This window comes from Xenopus laevis, chromosome 6L (assembly GCF_017654675.1).
Source record: "Xenopus laevis strain J_2021 chromosome 6L, Xenopus_laevis_v10.1, whole genome shotgun sequence".
NCBI classification, from domain to species: domain Eukaryota; kingdom Metazoa; phylum Chordata; class Amphibia; order Anura; family Pipidae; genus Xenopus; species Xenopus laevis.
In genome coordinates, this window is record NC_054381.1 from 117,418,781 (window position 1) to 117,441,270 (window position 22,490).

At 39.5% G+C, this 22,490-nt stretch overlaps 1 protein-coding gene and 1 pseudogene across 4 annotated transcripts in view; one reads left to right on the forward strand and one right to left on the reverse strand.

Annotated features, from left to right (window-relative positions):
* Nucleotides 1-12,083, reverse strand: part of ss18.L (synovial sarcoma translocation, chromosome 18 L homeolog) — a 33,615-nt gene extending 21,532 nt beyond the window's left edge. The window contains exons 1-4 of one of the 4 annotated variants that reach the window (XM_018266285.2): nt 11,817-12,082; nt 4,917-4,993; nt 2,587-2,671; nt 1,246-1,399 (exon numbers count right to left, since the gene is read on the reverse strand). In XM_018266285.2, coding sequence (XP_018121774.1) covers nt 1,246-1,399; nt 2,587-2,671; nt 4,917-4,993; nt 11,817-11,885 — 385 coding nt within the window. In that variant the 5' untranslated portion in view covers nt 11,886-12,082. 4 annotated transcript variants of the gene reach the window in all.
* Nucleotides 12,084-12,466: 383 nt separating this feature from the next.
* Nucleotides 12,467-22,490, forward strand: part of LOC108718572 — a 43,017-nt pseudogene continuing 32,993 nt past the window's right edge.

Consider the following 22,490-nt stretch of genomic DNA (forward strand, 5'->3'; position numbering starts at 1 on the left):
CCTGTACAAACCTGTGCTAAACTTGACACCGATTACATGTCGTACTGCCGGGCATTATATTGGAATTGTTTGTTTTGTGGTTTTAAAACTTTACCTTTTAAAAAGAAAACATTGAGCACTGAAAACGACGTCATTCAATTCAAACACCAGTGTCAAAATTGCTTCTGTGCCGGGTTCTTTAGACAGGAATAGGCAGCGTCAATCAATGCCAGTTAATGTGGGAACCCTGCAGCTCCAGGCTCCCCTGCATCAATACGCACGCTGCGCAAAATTCATCCAAAAACAATGGTGGGGCACCGAAACACATTTACTGAATGGTGCAGATTCACGCATGTCTGTGGCAAAAGTTGTGTGATCTCAACTGTGCTTGCTCCTAATAAACAAGCCCTAGTAAAACAAATCCATCTTGAAAGGTAAAAAATGCAAACCTTAACACTTGACTAGTTTACACTACATCCTATGCTAAAGGGGTCTGTTCTGCAGCTAAACGTTGATGGATTTTAAAAAATGAAAATATTACTTACAAATACGCCAAGACAAGGTCCTTAAACTGCTTGAAGGACAAAAATAAGTCAAACAAAATAATTATTGGGAAGAACCCAGCAGAAGCAAACACCAGCTACTAATTAACCATTTTCTCTTAAGTTAGTGAAATGGACTGGAGAATAGCTTCACCTATCAAAAGAAGTCCCCATGTAATGGGTATTTTAGTTGTCTGCCTTTCAAGAAAAAAAAAAAAAAAAAACATATGTTATCATTACCATGCTCTGTTTTAAATTGATCAAAAAAAAAAAAATCTATATTCAGAACATGATGGATCTGAACCCAATAAAATAAAAAAATTGTGCTCTAGCACCAAAAGGTTAAAAAAGCAACTACAAAGAGGAGAAAGAGACTGTGCATCTCTGCCATTTTGAAAGCATTTGTTTTTGTTAAGCCGAGGGCCAGTTTCCCTACACAGATCTTTTGAAAGCCAGCTGTACTATGTGGTTTCACGCAGACTAAATTTAGACAGTTCTGTTCATCACAGCAATGCTGTGTGTCAGCCGCATCAAAGCCCAAGGGCAGAAAGATAAAGCAGTGAATACAGGTCACGTAGCACGGTAGCTAACAAACTGTAAGAGAGCTTGCACTCCAGGGTATTCAAGGCAGTTTTGTCATCAGCAATCTAGTATCCCTTGAGCCTTCACAACGTTCAGTTGCTAAGCAACCTTGGTGTTAATACCTTAGAGAAGGAAATCTTACCAGGCATCTGGCCGTTCATCTGGTTCTGTATGTGCGGTGCAGACGGACCCCCTCCTACCATCCCTTCTGAAGGCATGTTGTGAGGGCGAGGTGGTTGAGGAGGGCCGCTCTGATTCATCCCTGCTGGACCCATAGGCATATTTTGTGTAGGTAGCTAAAGCAAAGATTAGAAAAATAATGAATACTAATATTTGAATTACTCTATAATTTCCCTGCCTCCATTGTGTCATATATTTATCCCAGCAGGTCTCATTCGAAGGCAAATGCTTGATCATACCCACATTTGTTTGCTAGTAGAATGCATGCAAATAGCTACTGAAATCCTCCACTTTAACCTTATTCTAATTCAAGGCACATTAACTGGCCCATGCTACTCTAACTATCCTAACATAAACTTAACAATAAAACATCTTTCGTCAAAAAAAGCCCTGTAAACTTTTAGAAGGTAAAAATAGTCATTTCTCAGCAATCAGTACTTATTGGATGAGAGCATGAGAGCATGCCCTTAACGTTTGTACTTAGCAGTGTTTTAAAAATGCATTGTATTTCTTCTAAGGGGGCTATTTATTATAGGTCGTACGTTTTTTATACCTCAACTCAAATGGTTTCTTATTTAAGAAAAAACTCGAATGGAAAAAACTTGATTCTGAGTTTGAGTTGCGAAACCCAAAAACTCGAATTAAAAAAAAAACAAAACTTAAAACTTGCATGAGCTTTCAGGCAAAATCCTGTGAAAAAAACCCTAGACTTCATGCAGGCTATTAGCGATCTTCAAATGGTTCAAGGGACCTCTGCCATTGACTCCGACAGGTTTTAGATGGTGTATTTTCGGATTTGAGATATTTCCAGGGTCGGGGTATAATAAATCTCAAAAAATTCAAGTTATATTGTGAGTTTTGACCAAAAAGAAAATCCCTGTGAAAATTCAAATTTTTGTGGAACACAACTCGAACCTTAATAAATAACCCATATTTCTTTTAGGAGTTTTACTGGATTTGGAACAAAACATTAATCTATGTGTGGAGCTGATGTAGGATTTGTATGTAGGTGGTGCCCTCTTTGGTACACCCCCACTAATGAAGGGAATATGTACATATACCCTAGTATTTCCAAATGGAATTCACATGACTCTGCAACATGTAATCAATGTGCAGTTTTATTCAAGATCCCAGCAAACGTTTCAGGCCAACCCTTTTTCAAGTGCACTTACTCTTACAGAGTAAGAGCACTAAATGGCCAAAATGTTTGCTGGGATCTTGAATAAAACTACATCTGGTAATTTTGAAAAATTTGGAAATATTAGGAATATTTCACTCGATGGCCTAAAAACAAAATACTTACTGCTGACAATAAAGGCTGGGTATTCTGGTTTGAGTCTGCTATTGTAGCCAAGTATACTAAGTTTGTATGCAGCATCTGTTGATATCTATTAAACCAAAAGAAAAAAAAATGAGTTCAATTATAAATGTACAAAATACAATAACATTTAGCGTAATAAAAAATACCCAAAAGATAACATTTCAAATTCAAGAACTATAAAACATGCACATTATCCAGAATTCTTTGGACATGGGTTTTTCAGCAATCATATTGTAGCTTAGTTAAAATCAAGTATGTTTTGTTACAGAGAAAAAGGAAATCATTTTTAAAAATAAGATTTGCTTAAAATGTACACTATGAGAGATGGCATTCCCATAATTGAGCTTGTTGGATATCGGGTTTCCAGATTAGAGATCCTATACCTGTTTATCAAAGGAATTATGTCATTTTTTACTAATATGAAGATGAGGACCATTTTGTCATTACCATTGATAGCTATAGCACTTTTCTTTAGTAGAAATAAAGGATAAAAATATTACTTAGTGGCTGCAAGGTCTGCATTAAAAAGTTTATCCTCAGCAATATATTGGAGTTGCCTTACATTTTATTTTATATGAATCTTGTGCAAACTTGATAAATACATAAGAACAAAACTTTGAGACACACTCTGGGACTCATGTCGGAGGTGTGGCTCCTCCTAAAGGGGATGTAAAGGCAAAAAAATAAAATCTAAATTTTACTTTCTTTAATGAAAAATAAAAATCTCCAATATACTTCAATTAAAAAATGCGTACCGTTTGTGTAAGAAACCTGATTGTATGCAGTGAAATTCTCCCTTCGTTTTACTTGCTCTGACTGCTGCAGATAGAAACTTCAGACGGTCCCTAACTGCTCTGAAGGGAAACAATCATACTTTCAAACAGCAGGAAGGAGGCTCCCCCCCCACCTTACTTCCCAGAACTTGAGCAGCTTTGTTTGTTTCTTTGTAAAGCAGCCGGTAACTGTGTAGAGATTTGTATCCATAGACCCAGTGCAGTCTGCATATTCCAATTATTAATCAGTCCTGCTGCATCAGCTTCTATGGCAGAAATTATTTGACTTGTGCTGTTTGGATAATTCATGTCAATCCCTAAATTTAACCTACCAACTAAAGCTCAGACCACACTGAGCGTGTGTGTAGTCTTTCAAAAATGTTAGTTACACGATGGTGACCCCTGCGGCCAAATTTGAAAGCATAAATCATTTGTTTTATTAGGCTTCTGGTGCAGTAAGTTCATGTTTATATTTAGTATACAAAATACAGCATTTCTAGCATTAGACTTTAGTTCCCCTTTAACTTCCTTTTGGCTGACAAAAGGAAATTTTCTGTCAAGACGGATAATCTTTTCTCCACTAAAATGTCAGCATTATTGTTCTAAACTCTTTCACTAGCCAGACATGTATGAATGAAATGGGCTAAACCACCCAACCAAATTTGGGCATGTAGGACAGCTTTACTTTTTACTATCCCACTGCTCAGCTATTGGATTCTTTACATGCAGGCCTTGTGCTGACCGTCTCCTGCATGTATTGTAGAGAAACACACTGCTGAGTGGATTGAAAAAATGAACACGGAATTTTTAATTTGAGGATATTTATTATGTTCCTCCTTTCCAAGAGATGCAGATTATATTAAATTGTTAAAGTTGTTTTCATGATAACTTCTCTTTAGTTGTATGAAGAGCATGAGTTAGTCAGTAAGAAATAATTGCCAGTTTCCTTAAATATACAAACATACATGAGAGAGCAAGAGAAGTATAAACACAGTAAACCATTAAAACTAGAAACATACGACTGCCTAGGAAATTAGATGACAAATCGAAAGACAACTTTGTTCTTATGAACAAAGCCTAAAAAATTAAACTTATGATACAGTTGTTTTATCAAGAAAAGCAAAAATTTATTACAGACGATTCTGTCCTGCTAAAAAATCTTTTGAAACATACTTGAGAAAGGTCATTTAGTAGGACGAAAACATTGTAGCAGGGTCGCGACCCGCAAATGCATGACTGAGGTCGGCCCAAACCTGCGGTATTGGCCCGGCCCCACAACACTACGGCAGAGGGACATTACTATACGAGACAATTCTGTTACAGTGACAGTATTGGCAAAACCCATGCACTGGCTGCTACAAAAATATCTGAGTTAATATTAGAAGGACTGCATTTTCTGAAGTTACCTTTTCTGCAGAGGGGAAGAAATGCTCTAAATAGAACTCTTTATATAGTATTCCTCAATCCTTTAAAATAGTGCTATATAAACAATATAGTGCCTCGCAGAGAGAGGTTTAACATTTCAGCAATAATACGTACTGGGAACATTCTGAGGTTTTTCCTTTGTTCTGATAATCCATTATGCATTGTATTAGATGGTTGTTTTCATCCAGCATCTAAAAAGTAAAAAAAAAATGTAATTGACATTAAAATAACAGGTTGATCAGTTGAAAAGCATTTAGACTACAACAGATAATGAGTTCATGTCAAAATTTTTAATTAAAATAGGGCGACAACATGCATTGGCAAATTTTTAATTTATTAATGGTTTTCGCTCTGCTAACCCCTAACAAACAAACAAATAAATGTACTTAGTTCAACTTCGGGCTGCCAAAGACATTCCATATCTAGTAAGGAAAGGCAAAGGACAGGCACAGTGTGGCTCCTAGAGTTAGGGCAGGACTACATGGCCGATTCGGCCGCGATCCGACGCGCTGCGCAAAATCGCAGGCGTCACGTCGGATGTGACGGAAACAAGGTAAGTAATTCAATTGTCGCATCGTGTAGCAGCATTGATGCGACTGTCAGATGCAGACGCTGCACCCAACAGTCGTGTTGTGTCGCATCAACAATGCGACACTGCCATTACTTACCTTGTTTCCGTCGCATCCTACGTGACGCCTGCGATTTTGCGCAGCACGCCTGCTCGCGGCTGAATCGGCCATGTAGTCCTGCCCTTAGAGGTACTTAGAATGTATGCAGCAACCCAGGTGAACGAGACATTACCTGGGTGAGTGGAACAGGTCAATCTCTTATTCTATTCAATGGAGGCCTACCTGCAAAAAGCTGCTTCTCAGTTGGTTGGAAGACTCTATTGGAGAAAACATTCCATGTGCCATAGAGTCATCATTTATCTACAATCTGCCAGGGTCTTTGGCAGCATTTCAACAATGATAACAATTAAAAGGGACATTGCTATGACCATATTAACATGGTCAGAAACACACACACACACCAGCTGTATATTTTGTATATCACTTATGATTCCCATATATGTATGGGCAAGGGGGAAATGCAGGTATGGGACCTGTTATCCAGAATACCCGGGACCTGGGTATACCTTAAAGGGATACTGTCATGGGAAAAAAATTTTTTTCAAAATGAATCAGTTAATAGTGCTGCTCCAGCAGAATTCTGCACTGAAATCCATTTCTCAAAAGAGCAAACAGATTTTTTTATATTCAATTTTGAAATCTGACATGGGGCTAGACATATTGTCAATTTCCCAGCTGCCCCCAGTCATGTGACTTGTGCTCTGATAAACTTCAATCACTCTTTACTGCTGTACTGCAAGTTGGAGTGATATCACCCCCTCCCTTCCCCCCAGCAGCCAAACAAAAGAACAATGGGAAGGTAACCAGATAACAGCTCCCTAACACAAGATAACAGCTGCCTGGTAGATCTAAGAACAACACTCAATAGTAAAAACCCATGTCCCACTGAGACACATTCAGTTACATTGAGAAGGAAAAACAACAGCCTGCCAGAAAGCATTTCTCTCCTGAAGTGCAGGCACAAGTCACATGACCAGGGGCAGCTGGGAAATTGACAAAATGTCTAGCCCCATGTCAGATTTCAAAATTGAATATAAAAAAATCTGTTTGCTCTTTTGAGAAATGGATTTCAGTGCAGAATTCTGCTGGAGCAGCACTATTAACTGATGCGTTTTGAAAAAAACATGTTTTCCGATAACAGGACCCCTTTAAGTCTACTAGAAAATCATTTAAACATTAAATAAATCCAATAGGCTGGTTTGGCCTCCAATAAGGATTAATCATATCTTAGTTTGGATCAAGTACAAGCTTACTGTTATTATTACAGAGAAAAACAAAATCACTTTTTAATTATTTTTAAAAAATGTAATTATTTCGATAAAATTGAGTTATGGGAGATGTCCTTTCTGTAATTCGGGAACTTTCTGGATAATGGGCTTCCGGATAACGGATCCCATACCTGTATGCTCTTGTTACCTGTACTGCAGATTATTGTTTTTATAGCACCAGCAAATAATATGTTTTACAATAATTATAAAACAGGGGTTCTCATAACAAATGAACAGGGCAATCATAGGAATCACTTCCTAAAATGGTACTCTGGGATGCAGAGTGGAAGATTGTACTGTTGTATTTTAAAAGCCATCCAAAATCTTCATAGCTATTTAGATTTCATAATCTTCTGAAATACCTATGTAGTTTTGAAAAATAATAAAATTAACCTTTACACAAATTCACACAAAGCAGCTAAAAAACAGTATCATACAAAATGGCAAGTGTCCAAAGAATCTGCATATATTTATTGCACAAATTACTATAGCTATCTCATAAAATATCTATAATAATATGGGGAACTGGGGCTCTGGATAACAGATCTTTCTGTAATTTGGATCGCTATACCTTAAGTCTACTAGACAATCATGGAAAAGATTAAATAAACCCAATAGGCTGGTTTAGCTTCTAGTAAGGATTCATTATATCTTAGTTGGTATCAAGTACAAAATATTGTTTTATTATTACAGAAAAAATGAAACAATTTTTAAAATATTTGGATAAAATAGAGTGTATGGTAGATGTCCTTTCTGTAATTCTGGGTTTTCCAGATAACGGATCCCATACCTGTACGTTGCAAAAATGCTAAAGAGACAGTACTGACAGATATACTGAAAGAAAGGTGAGGCGTATGGTCCTTTTAAGGTCTGGTCCTAAAGCTAAAAGACATCATGACTGCTCGTTCAGAAACAAATATACAATGTTTAAAAATTCCTGTACAGGTGACATTTTACAATATTCAAGTAAGCTTTTGTAAATGGAGACAATGCAACAAAACTACACGTGAAAATACAGTTTATATCCTGCAGAAGTAACCAAGGGGTCCAAAAAATAAAAATGACATTTTCAATATTTAAATAAAACATTTTAGGCAAGTTTCCAATACAAATCTCAATCTTTTATAGTGCTGTTCTAAATGCAATTGCAACTGAAAGCAGGAACAGTCTGTCCTTTGCACTTAAAGGACCAGTAACAGCAAAAAAATGTTTTAAAAAATTTGTTTGTATGCTAAAAAAAAAAACAAAGTCTTTATTAAGAAATAACGTATGGAAACTCCACTTGTGCTCCTCTTAAGAAAAGGCGATTGTGCGGCGCTCCATTCCTCCTCCCTGCCTTCCTTATAGGAGATAGCCAGGGAGGATAAATCGAGCGCCGCACGATGGATGGTCGCCTTTTCTGAAGAGGAGCGAAAGCGGAGTTACGGTAAGTTATTTCTTAATAAAGACTTAGCGATTTTAATATGTGTTGGCGTTTTTTTTTAGTAGCATACTAATTTTTTTTACAAAATGTTTGCCATTACTAGCTTTAAAGTTCACCTTTGAGTTAACTATTACTATGATGTAAAATGTGATATTCGGAGAGAATTTGCAATTGGTTCTCATTTTTTATTATTTGTGGTTTTTGAGTTAATTAGCTTTGTATACAACAGTTCACCAGTTTGCAATTTCCGCAATCTGGTTGCTAGGATTCAAATTACACTAGCAACCATGAACTGATTTGAATAATAGCCTGGAATATTAATATGAGGGCCTGAATATAAAGATTAATAATAAAAACAATACATTTATAGCCAGTCAGTGACCCCCATTTGAAAGCTGGAAAGTCAGAAGGCAAATAATTCAAAAACTAAAAAAAAAAAAAAAAAAATTATGAAGACCAATTGAAATGTTTCTTAGAGGCGGCTATTCTATAACATACTAAAAATTAACTTAAGGGGGAACCACCCCTTTAAGTAGCCATACATGGTCCAAATCAACATGGTATCCTTCTGATGAGGCTGAACAGAGATTTTACACGATAGACCACCGACAGTGGGGGTCATTTATCAACACTGGGCAAATTTGCCCATGGGCAGTAACCAATGGCAACCAATCAGATTGCTGCTAATTCGCCAATTGCTTGCTATAGGTAACTGCCCATGGGCAAATTTGCCCAGTGTTGATAAATGAGTCCCAGTATGGCAGCCTTTCTATTGTTCTGTCCAGACAAGATCAGCCCTGCATCAAGCACTTGCTGTATTTGCAGATACATTTTCAAACGTTTCTGAGGCAAACGGACCAATATCTAGAGTAAGTAACAGGTACAGAAAATCACTTCTCTTCATGTATGGACAATTTTACTGCTGGTTCTGAAACAATCTAGCAGAAGCCAGATATCCTCTAGCGGAGAGCTTAATGGGGAACGATCACGAAAATGAAAATTTAATATACGCTTCAGCATACTAAAATACGTTTTCTAAATAGAATAGACTTTATTTAAATCGACAGAAATGCTGTCTCTCTACATGCCGAATTTGTGCAAAAGGCAGTTATTCTGCTAGTAAAGGAAGTCTCTCCCCCTATAAGATATATTGGATCTAACTGTCAATGACTCTCTGACACCTAACTGCTGCATGAAGACAAAATGAAGAGAAACAGATGCGGAGTGAGGGACAGTGAAGATAAACTTGATTATTTCAGAAATGATGCAGAATATTTGATTGTATTTAGAAAGTTTCTTGTTTCAGTATGATGAAGCTTATATTACATTTTCATGATAGTTCCCCTTTCATTCCCACAAAACCTTGCAGGCTTCTTTATAGGTCAGTTAATTAGCTGATGCTTCTACATTACATCAATAATCAGAACAGTAGCAGTACAGAGACTAGAAAAACTGTATTCAGTAACAATTACATTTACAGATATCATTCTAGAACATATCTTGAAAAGTAGCTTTCATTATTTATAATCCCTTAAAAGGTTACTGTACATTTCCACTGGCCAGGAATGGTACAGCTAAAATGGCTCAGCAATATGCTATCACATTTATATTTGTACACATAGGGGCAGATTTATCAAAGGTCAAAGTGAATTTTTGAATGAAAAAAATTAAAATTTCAAGCTGTTTTTGGTGTACTACGACTAGGGAATTGTCCAAATTCGATTCGATTTTGTAAAAAATTTGAAATTTATCATGTACTGTTTCTTTAAAAATTCATCTTCGACCATTCGCCATCTAAAACCTGCCGAATTGCTGTTTTAGCCTATGGGGGACCTCCTAGAACCTATTTGGAGTCAATTGGTTAACTTTGAAACTTTTTTTTTGGAAAAACTTCAAATCGAAAGAACCCCAGACAAATCGGCAGAGAGCAAAGAGGTGAGAGCAATGGAGGGGACGCAGGTGAGAACAACGGAGGGTGGGAGAGCGACAAAGGGGAGGGGGGGAGCGGAGAAGAGCGACAGGGGGGGGAGCGGAGAAGAGCGACAGGGGGGGCAGATGAGCGACAGAGGGGGGGGCAGAAGAGCGACAGAGGGGGGGGCAGAAGAGCGACAGAGGGGGGGCAGAAGAGCGACAGAGGGGGGGCAGAAGAGCGACAGAGAGGGGGGGCAGAAGAGCGACAGAGGGGGGGGCAGAAGAGTGACAGGGGGGGAAGAAGGAGCGACAGAGGGGGGCAGAAGAGCGACAGAGGGGGGGCAGAAGAGCGACAGAGGGGGGGCAGAAGAGCGACAGAGGGGGGGCAGAAGAGCGACAGAGGGGGGCAGAAGAGCGACAGAGGGGGGGCAGAAGAGCGACAGAGGGGGGGCAGAAGAGCGACAGAGGGGGGAGAAGAGCGACAGGGGGGGAGAAGAGCGACAGAGGGGGGGAGAAGAGCGACAGAGGGGGGGAGAAGAGCGACAGAGGGGGGGAGAAGAGCGACAGAGGGGGGGGAGAAGAGCGACAGAGGGGGGGGAGAAGAGCCGACAGAGGGGGGGGAGAAGAGCGACAGAGGGGGGGGAGAAGAGCGACAGAGGGGGGGGGAGAGAGCGACAGAGGGGGGGGAGAAGAGCGACAGAGGGGGGGGAGAAGAGCGACAGAGGGGGGGGAGAAGAGCGACAGAGGGGGGGGAGAAGAGCGACAGAGGGGGGGAGAAGAGCGACAGGGGGGGAGAAGAGCGACAGAGGGGGGGAGAAGAGCGACAGAGGGGGGGAGAAGAGCGACAGAGGGGGGGAGAAGAGCGACAGAGGGGGAGAAGAGCGAGAGGGGGAGGGGAGAAGAGCGAGAGGGGGAGGGGAGAAGAGCGAGAGGGGGAGGGGAGAAGAACGAGAGGGGGAGGGGAGAAGGGGGGGAGAAGAGCGACAGAGGGGGGAGAAGAGCGAGAGGGGGAGGGGAGAAGGGGGGAGAAGAGCAACAGAGGGGGGGAAGAGCGAGAGGGGGAGGGGAGAAGAGCGAGAGGGGGAGGGGAGAAGAGCGAGAGGGGGAGGGGAGAAGAGCGAGAGGGGGAGGGGAGAAGAGCGAGAGGGGGAGGGGAGAAGAGCGAGAGGGGAGGGGAGAAGAGCGAGAGGGGGAGGGGAGAAGAGCGAGAGGGGGAGGGGAGAAGAGCGAGAGGGGGAGGGGAGAAGAGCGAGAGGGGGGAAACCAAAGAGGACTGCAAAAATGGACTAGGGCTAGGCAGAAGAAAATTTATAGCTGCCCAGCACCCCCTATCATTGCACCCTAGGCAGGTGCCTCTTTTGCCTTGCCCTAGTTCTGGCCCTGGTGGCACTTTGCCATTTACTAACCAATAGCATTTTAGAACAACAGTTGTATTGGACAGAGCGTATCTGCTATGTGCTATATAATGTGCTATATAACATGAGCCTTTTCTCATTTTTCCAGCCCGAATGGCTGCCCCCAAGGCTACACAGCAGCTTATATAAACTATACTAGTCTTGTTTTCCCCAGTGCAAGGCAACAGTAAATTATTTTTAATTACTTTGAAACGCTTTCATTTTTGTGTGTTACTGTTCCTTTAAAGGTCTGATTTGGAACTCTCCATCCCAGTGGCTCGCACCCCCTAACTTCCCACCCAGAAAAAGGCTATTGTGGGGCAGTTGTGGGAATTCCCTCCCGGGAGATAGTGCCTTTCGATTGTGTCCCTTAATATCGAAGCGGTTACCTTTTGAATGGCCGCAGGAGTGATGTCCCCCTTCCCCCGCTGCCTGGGAGCCGCGAAAGCTACAGACATAACACGAGCTAAAAGCAAACAAAGAGCGCGAACACTAGTCACGGACCGTCTCTAAATAAAAAGACTGGCGAAATCTGGAACGGAGTTCTCACTCCTGAGCTCACAAACCGCGAGACTCCAGAAGGAAATTGAACAAGATCCTGGCGGAAGGGGGTTGCGGGAACAAAGAATCAAACATTTACTGAACACAGACGCTGAATCCAAGAGACCCTTTAGGGCAGCTCGACTTTTATACCGTTTTACTAAATTACGGGAAAATTAAACTCCGCAAAAAAATAGAAATACAATCTATGATTTTCCAGTGTAACTATACACCCCTATAAATAAAGAAAGGTCTCGCCCTAAAGTTAATCCCACAATCCTTTGCGCAAAGAAAATCAGGAAATAGGCTGTTCCTTCTAAATCGAACATTGTTTAAAACACGAGATATGATATGGATGCATTGTTACAGTCGATGAATTCTATTAAATACCTGTTACCCCTGATGAATGCGTATCGCTATTTTAAATACCAACAATACAACTATTCCATGCCCCCCCCCTTAGTTTGTAATAATAGTACAATCCATCGGTCAATTCGATATGACCTATTGGCGCGTACGAACTGCAAGAAAAATTAAGGGGGTTATTCGTTTTGTTTTTATAACAACTCAGACACCGTTCAGCAGTACTATATTTAATAACTTGTCAATTGAAACAACCCAGCCCACACCACATAGATACAGCGGATTCGCCCACTTCGAAGTGATGAAATATGAACTTCCCTGATAGGTATTGACAAGTGACGACATAAACACGTGTCCGGTAATGTTTGGGGCGTTTAGAACTTGTGATTGGCTGACTTTCGCGAGCGCCTGGAAACGCGGCTGCTGTGCATTCGATTTTAAGGCAACAGGGAGCGAGTTGTATCCCACAGAAATTGAGATTTGTTTTTAAAGGAACAGTAACACCAAAAACTGAAAGAGTTTTTAAGTAATGAAAATATAATGTAGTGTTGCCTTGCACTGGTAAAACTGGTGTGTTTGCTTCAGAAACACTACTATAGTTCATATAAACACTGGTGGTGCCTAACATTTGGTAGGCTGCCCCTATGTTTGGGATTTGGGCTAAAGATACTTGATATTTATACTTGATACTAGATATTTAGAAAAGCGGTGCACAGATAAGCAGAAGTGCCTTATGCAGGGGGATTATATTTGCCCTGGTAAACTAATTATCTACCTCACAAGGGCCAAACACAGAGTAGCTTCAATTGCAGTTTTGCTCAAGAAATAAGAGAAACCATTTTGGTGATTAAAAGAATTGCCAAAATGTATCTTAAAGGGAATCTGTTGTCATTTTAAACTTTTTTTTTTTTTTGCATTTATATAAAAAACACACATCCATAAACACTGTCTGGCAAATAAAATGTTAATCCACAAATCCATGCACAAGTTATTTTAGTTTGTATTTGGTCATGGGGGCTTCCATTTCTGCTCATTACACATTCATCCTGTGCTGCTCTAACAGCAGGCACAGCATTACCTGTGTGCTTGGAGGCAGCCACTCTGTAATGAAAAGCCAGGTCGCACTACGACATGAGAATCTAGCTGTACACTCCCCCTCCCCTCTCTGCCCATACGTGTGATGTTTGGAGGAGAGAGGTCACATAGTTTGCAGGGAAGCAATTACTTTCACTTTCCTACGTCCTGCTCTACAGCTGCACTAGCAGCCCCTCCTCCCACAGACACTATCAGAGCTCCTGCTGTTCTGTAAGTTTGTTCTCTGCTTTCCTTTGGAGGGGGGAACTTTCTCTCCTTGCTGCCTTCCTAGTTAGTTTTACTGGTTACTAGATGAGGTAAAGGAGCTGTGAGTTCCCTCTGCTATCCACCTCACACACACCTTGCTCCTTTCCTGCCTGCAACACTTCTTTTTTCATTAACTACTTACTGCCTCCTTTCTCCTGAGCTATTTTAATTAACCCTTCCTAGACTTCCTCCTAAGTTTTCCTGGTTTTCAAGTATGTCCTCCTTATTTTATCCTTTTTTTCTATTCCCTGTCATCAGTCCTGGGAGTGTACTCCTGTGTTTCTGCCATTCATTTTTGTGTAAACAAATATAAATAAACTATCTATATAACATATTTTTTCCAGTTCCCAAAATGAATTATGTGTGTGTGTATATATATATATATATATATATATATATATATATATATTTTTGAAACGTAAGTGGGGGCAGTGATCACAGGACAATCTTATTTCAGTCCTTCTGAAGTGGTGTCAGTGGGAGCTTATCTTGATACCTGCCTATTGTTCAATTGACAGGCTCAGCAGACAAGGCTCTATTTACATTACAGCAGCTTGTAGGAGGGAGGGGTAATGACATCACTCCAACTTGCAGTGCAGCAGTAAAGTGTGACTGAAGTTTATCAGAGCACAAGTCACATGACCTGAGGGCAGCTGGGATATGTCAAAATGTCTAGCCCCATAGCAAATTTTAAAATTATATATAAAAAAATCCATTTCTTGTTTTGAAAAACGGATTCAATGCAGGATTCTGCTGTAGTAGCACTATTAACTGATACATTTTGTAAAAAAACATGTTTTTCCATGACAGTATCCCTTTAAGCACAAGGGTGTGGGAGTGTTACACAAGATAGACCAATGAACATTTGCTAACAAACTGTAACTGAAGTGGCGGTCACTTTCCACGGCTTCCCAAGTCACATTATTGTACATTACTTGTGCCTGTGGTGGTTGCTGAGGCGATAGAAACTAATAATGCTAATGCTAATATGCTGACAAGAGTGTAGAGGGTGATGCACACTAAGTAAGACACCTCAGCAGCTCCCGCCCTTCCCTGCCATGGGTTTCCAGGACTTCCATCCCTGCTCACCCAGACATTCCCTGGCTGCTCCCCCTCCTGAACTCCCCACCAAAAATGTCCAGACAGCAGTGAGCATCTCCCTTGCCCCGGCTGCGGTGCTCTCTGCCCCCGTCTCCTCCTCCTTCGTGCTCAACAAAGTGGCACCAGTTCTTGTCACTAGCCAAGACAACAAAGTAAGAGGTGGCCTCGATATCACTTTTATTTTTAATATTTTTGTAAATATATCCTCTTTTCCTTATGTACCTTAAATATGTGATCCCACTCCCTGCCTAGCAGCCTCCATTTACTAATAAATAACTGGGTGGACATGACACCTCACACATGGTTTCTATCAAAATATAGCAGACACTTGCATATGGCAAAAATACCCTCATTTTTAATCAGACATTACTAGCCATCTTACTGGTAATAAAAACTAGTGACTGCTTAAAGGGGTTGTTCACCTTTAAATTAACTTTTAGTATGATATAGAGCCTGATATTCTGAGGCAATTTGCAATTGGTTTTCATTTTTTATTATTTGTGGTTTTTTAGTTATTTAGATTTTTATTACGCAGCTCTCCAGTTATTTCTCCCCCCTCCGTACACCCGGAACTCCACCAGAGTCAGTGGCGCGCAAGCTGCCGGGGGGCTCTGAGGGGGTGCGAACCCTGGCCCAATTGCACCCCCTGCTCCCCCGGTAGTTACGTCACTGCAAATTACCCCAGAAACTATGCACTCATCTGAATAAGAGACTGGAATATGAATAGTAGAGGACCTGAAGAGAAGGATAAGTGATAGAAAGTAGCAATAACAATACATTTGTAGCCTTATAGAGCATTTGTATTTTAGATGGAGTCAGTGACCCATTTTGAAAGCTGGAAAGAGTCAGAAGAAGAAGGCAAATAATTAAAAAACCGTAATAAATAATAATAAAGACCAATGGAAAAGTTGCTTATAACTGGCCATTCTCTAATATAATAAAAGATAACTAAAAGGTGAATCATCCCTTTAAAGGTCTAGTTCTGAAATTTGAAAACAGAGAAATGCGATGCCATTACTAGTGTATGGGGGGCTTGTTATGCTTTGGCATTCCTGTGTACAGTCTGAACCTGAATGACTATGTTAGGCCAATGTCAACTGGCAAGAAAGACCCAAAACTACCCCAAATAGCGCATGTAGGTAGCTATGGTGCACTGAGGTTGGATCCAGCTTTTACTACAGTCTAGGGGCATCTTTTGCGAAAGTGCGAAAATCAAAATGTATTTGTAAATGTCTCAGATAAACCGTTGACAATTTTTTCACTTTATCTTAAAGTCCCAGTGTGCATCTATATACCATAATGCTCTCTATAATTTGTAATATTGAGTTTTTTTCTAATGGCTGAGTAACATGATCAAGATGTACAACACTATTTTACAACAATTTTTACACTTTCTTTGCTGTAAAATATTTCGACACTACTTTATTAGGTCCCGTATCCCTATATTAAGGGCACAAAGTCTGATCAGGTGCAGTGACCTATAGCAACCAATATAATGTTCTGCTTTTAAACAGGTGACTAGTAAATGTTACCTACCTAGTAATGATATAGAAGGCTAGAACTTATTTCAGAACCACCTTATAGTGCAGAAAGATGGGCCAACCATAATCAAACCAAATCAGCAGTGTGAAATAAACTTTATTTCTCAAATGTAGAGTGATATGATGTAACAAAGTTCAATGCACCCCTTAACATGAATTAGAAAAAAAAAAACATTTTTGGAGTTTTTTGGGTTATTTAGATACAACTCATTACAAAACCCTTCTTGATACACAGAAGAGTACAACGTATCTGCATGTTCTTCCTACTTCCTATGAAAAGCATCGTGGGAAAAGGATTCTTGGCCGAAGGAACACTGACTTCTATGTCGTTTCCATAGTCATAGTCAAACACTGTCACCCATTGCAACTGTCTTGTTAGGAGTCTCAAGAGAAACGTATGTAGTGTGAAACAACAAATTTTTATCCACTTAATTCATCTTTTGTTAATAGGAACAGTTCTTATTAGGAGCAGCACAGGACAACTCATGCTGGTTTCTCAACAAACCTTGGCCCGGGCCCAAGCACAGGTACAAAATGCATATTCAACGCCCCAGATATGTATATATGTGACAATAATGTAGATGTGCAGCCCATGTTGTATCTCCCTTTAATTTTTTAATATTCTCTGCAAAAAAATGCACAAATCCAGGCAACCTTTACTATATTTTTTTAATGTAACCTTTTTTCTCTCCACTATAATCCAGGGGCCCAGGTACCTCCAAATCTCACAAATTCAGCTGTGAAACAACACTGTTAACAACAATGTCCATTGCACCAAATGTCCAGAGAGGCCCCACTCCACTACAGGTATGTGTGCTTTATATTTGCAATGTCAACTAGGGTTCATCTTGTTTAGAAAACCAAGCCATTTTGAAGCATTGATTTGCCTTTTTATAACTATAAATCCAGTAAACTGGGCAGGAGTAATTCCTAAGGCCTAATTGTCTCTCAAAATGCTGAGTCAGTGGGGTTGTTCTAGGCTTCTTTTATCTCCTCTAGCACCCATCTGACTGATTCTCTCAGTAGAGTACAGTTTTTAAACCACTCTACAAGGATAATGGAATTTATGTATATGAAGCACAGCCACACCCTTTTTTACATCAAAATTAATGATTTGTGTACCTGATCAGCACAAATCACATTTGGGTATGGGCATATTTCACCCAGAACTGTATGTGTAGATTGCAGATCATTTTGCCATTATAAGTAATGATCTTGATGCTTACTTTTGTGTTCATTAGGCTTCATCTGTGACGAGCAGTGTGGTTAAAGTCACTTCATCGTTGGACGCTAGACAGAGTGCTGCAGTTTCTTTACCTAAAGTTGTTTGGATATGTACGCCATCTACAACCCAGACAACATCTGTCTCCTCGACACTAGGAGCTTCTACTGCAGTGATTAAAGCTCCTAGCCCAGCAGTCAGTGCTCTAACAAATATTTCTTCCACTTCTGCCTCATCAGTGTCGGCTACAGGCTCTGTGGTTATTCCTGCTACCAAAATTATGGGACCTGGTACATCATCTATAACTGAGTTACCCATTCATTCTACCCCAGTAATTACCCCTATTACAATCAATACTAGCACTTCTACTGTGATCCCATCAGCTAGTGTAACACATTCAGTGTCGCACTGTAGCAACAGCAACCTGTGGCTCAGCCATCAAGCTAAAAGCAACAAAACTTTACATTACAACTACTGCTGCTGGAACTTGCAGCTCTGTTAGTACATCTAATAAATAAAAGCATCTTCTGTAATAACACCTGTGTTGTCTGGAAACTGTGTACCCCAAGTAAGGCCAGCTCAGGGTCTGACAAAGGCTATTTCAGGAGTTCCCAATGGTGTGCCTTCCAAACCTGGACCTCTAAAAATGACGCAAACTGCACCAACTCAAAATTCCCCAGTAAGTATGCACGTATATGTTTAAGCAGCACTGTACATTATTAGTACAGACAGAGGAACAAGCATCCTTATAAATAGAAATATATAAGATAGTGCCATATATTAGGAGTAAGGAGGATCTGACCTTTAGACTAGGGATGCACCGAATCCACTACTTTGGATTCGGCCGAATCTTTTACGGAGGATTCGGCCGAATCCAAAGTAGTGGATTCGGTGCATCCCTAGAATACCGAACCGAATCCTAATTTGCAAATTAGGGGTGGGAAGGGGAAAACATTTTTTACTTCCTTGTTTTGTGACAAAAAGTCACAAGATTTCCCTCCCCGGTTTGGCCGGGCAGAAGGATTAGGCCAAATCCTGCTGAAAAAAGCTGAATCCTGGCTGAATCCTGAACCAAATCCTGGATTCGGTGCATCCCTACTTTAGACCTTATGATCCTAAGGTATGGGTAAGTCCTGCTATTCAAAGTGCTTGAGGCATTATCCCATAAATACCAAGATTAAATCAAATACTGATCCAGTGCTACAAAAGATGGGATTTGAGATTATAATTAAAGAGGGAGAGTTATTTCTGCATCTATTCAGAGATGGGATTCCAGATAATGAGAACAGTTTAAAGGGATTCTATCAAACTATTATAGCTAAGATTTATAAATAAATTCATAGAAAAAAAGAATCAAGATAGAAACAATCCAATCGACAGTAGCTGGTTATTTCATGATTACTCTGGATGTATAAATTGCCTTCCTTCAAGTTCCGATAAGGCCATGTCATCAAAAAGATATGAGGATAGCATTAGAGGGAGAGCAGTCCGTAGATCATCTTCAATTTACAGCGCTCCCATTTGGCATTTTAAATCCTCCTTCAGTTTTCACCATAATCATGGTGGTAGTTGCAGCCTTTTAAGGGAAAAGTCGGCGTTGATTAATCTTGAATATTGCTTAATAAAGACTGGGTCCCCTTCTCTTCTAAGATCATCTGTCATTTGTTATAGAGACCCTAAAGTCCCTAGGCTGTTTCATAAACTGAGAAAAGTCTGCCCTTCTTCCAACTCAAAGAATAAAGTTCCTAGGAATGTGGCTGGATAATGCAAAAAGTGTCCAATGCTACAGAGATGCTCAACATTGGCACCTTTAGCTGCGTCACCTCTGTTTGCAGCATCCATCTTCATCAGTGAGCAGGCGCATACACACTGGAAGCTAAACTGGGATCTTGGGCTTCTTTACAGGTTTAGTTGAGATCAATCATGGGAAGTCACATGGTCAAAGATGATGCTATGGCTCTGCAGTTCTGGATGTGCTGTGGGTCACCCTTTAACAGGAGACAACACCTAACAGATATAGCTCAAGAGCTGCTACATTTATTAACTGATAGTAAAGCAGTTGTTCCCAAATTAGCCTTTAAAAAAGGCAGGAATCTTTTCTCTGAAAGGCACAATCATTAGTACAAGGCATATGTACAGCTCAGAATCGCCTGATGGCTGACTGACAGGTTTAAGAAGAGCTAAAGACAAATTCAAGAAAAATGTCTGTAAAATGTTGTTTGAAATGCAAAATCTGGAAACTGTCTGTTTAAATTAAAATTTCAAAGAAATGTATATAGAGATTTGTGGAAAAGGTGGGGTATCTGACAAGTCTATCTCCACTTTTATTTTGGGGGTTATTTATTAAATTTAAACAAACTCGAATGTTTGCTTATTTATGAAAATATCTGAATGTAAAAAAACTCAATTCAATGCAATCGTGCAAAAAAACTCATTACCTCAAATTTATCGAGTTTATAGGCTTCAACACCTTGAATACCTCGAATTTATTGATTTTGTTTCTTAGCAAAAACCAGTGTAAAACACCCGAAAATCATGAAGGCAAAAAAATCTTCAAATGGTTAAAGGGACCTCTGCCGTTGACCATTTACATGAATTTGACAGGTTTTAGCTGGAGTATTTAAGAATACAAATCAATGGAGGGCACTCCAAATGCAGCGAAGAGGAAAAATTCTTTTGCACAAAAGTTTTTTTTTTAGAAGATATATATAGAATATATGAGGTGCAAATAACCCAGGGGTACCCCCACAATTAGTGACCCAAACCCATATACAGCATATATTGGGTATGCACATGTACAAACAAAGGTGGTATTAAAAAATTCTCTTTTACATAGATTACAGCAATAAAATGTACATCAAATAAACTGATACTGTATACAGAACAGTTTGTACACAGCAATATTGACAAACATATACATACCACCTAGTTATACGTTCAAGGCAAAAAAAAGAGACAAACCACAAGGGACAGATGCACTTGCCAGTGATGAGTGCCCCAACGTTTCGCAATATAGCCTTTGTCAAGGGGAATTCTGGGTCAGATTTCAGAAAGAAGGGATGAAAGTTAAGTACCTTGAAAAAATAAGCAGATAATGAGACGCATTTTGCAGATAGAATTCAAAAGTTATTAAGGTATGTAGCTTACTTTGGAAGTTACCATTTTACCCTTTTTTTTTTTTTAATATGGACTTCAGGAAATATTAGACAACGTGAAGAAATGCAAAAACTTCCTGGCAACATTAATAAAACTGGCATCTAGTGGACCCAGTCTCCAACCATGGGGCAAAATGTGAAGAACCTTGTCAAGAGTCTGCTAGTAAGTGTTCCTATCCTTCAATACAGTACATTTTATTTAATTAAATATCATAATATCTTGCTTTGGGGAATGTATACTGTCAGGCAAATGTAATTTTCTATTTCTCTACACTACTGTTCAGATAAGCAAATTGTTTATATATTTGTTATCTAGTTTCAAGCGCATATGTATGGGGGAGATAATATTTACATGAAGTATCATTTTCTCTTTGATGTCAGGACTCTGACATTGAGCCTGAAGAGTTTACTGCAAAACTGTATAAAGTCTTCTCCTCAACCATACCTAGTGCCATTTTTAAAGGTATTTATGTTTTATATTATCTGTGGTGTTTATGTGTGTGTATATGTTTTCAGCATGTTGGCAATCATTTTCAGATAACCATTTTTTGGTTTCAAGATTTGATGTTACATGGGAAAATTACACCATTAGTCCTTGAACAGGAAGTATCCATAATTACTCTGGAGCGGTAACTACATCCCAAATTCTAATTTAACAGTATTAAACATGATGAAATGAGATTTATATATTTGTTGATATTTTTATATTTCTCTTTATTTGATGGCTCAGTTCTGTAGTGTTCACTGCAATTTGAAACTGACATTAGAAAAACAGGAAATTTATCAGTAATATTAATATATGAATATATTGGTAATTTTAATGTAGAGGACCTGTTTTTCTCACAGTCAGACTCTTATGCTGTCGATTTATTCCATCCAAATTTTTTTTTCATTGTAAATTATTAGAAAATCTTACCTGCACTACGTCGACTGATGCCTGATTCACAAGAATTCATTATGCAATGTGGGCAGCAGACACCTCAAACTCAAGCAACTAACACTGTCTCTCTTGTGAAGATTACCCCACCATCCACTTTGCAGGCTGGGAAGCAAGTTGGTAGCACAAATATCAATGCTAAATTTCAACAAACAACATCAGCTACTACTAAACCAATCAGCACAGTGAAGACAGTGAATATAAAACAAGTGGTAATTGACTTTTACTATATATAAATGTATGTCTATAAAATGTGTGCAGTTCACATTCCTCTACATCAAGTCTCCTAAAATATTTATTAATACATTATCAAAACATCATACAAACTTTATGGCAACATTTCTGAGTTCCATGCTCCTTTTTCAAGCCAGAAATAGAACCCCATCCCTTCACCCTTTGCTGTAACAGTTTCGTTAGCACAATCCTTAATGTAGGGAGATTGTCACTGCTCTGGTAATCTATTTATCTACCCAGCAAGCTTCAGTTTCCCAGTATGCTTTGTTTAGCTCAAGAAATAGCAAAAAACATAGCTTGTTTGAGATTAAAACAATAAACAAACCATGTGTTCATCACAAATCTTATTCATTACTATACTACTTATGTTGTTACTTATTACTCATATTGAACAAGGGGTTATATCAGCACTCACTACTCTGCTAATCAGTGGCCAGGTGCTCACCATCAATAATCCATCTCCATAGTAGAAAGCACTCATGGTACGCAATTCCTGTCGGAAATGTGGTTAAAAGTTTATTTTGCCAAAATCACATCAATCGCGTTTGGATCCTGTGTCATCCTGATGACAATCCCTTGTGGATCAAAACGCGTTGATGGCAAAATAAACTTTTAACTACATTTCCGAC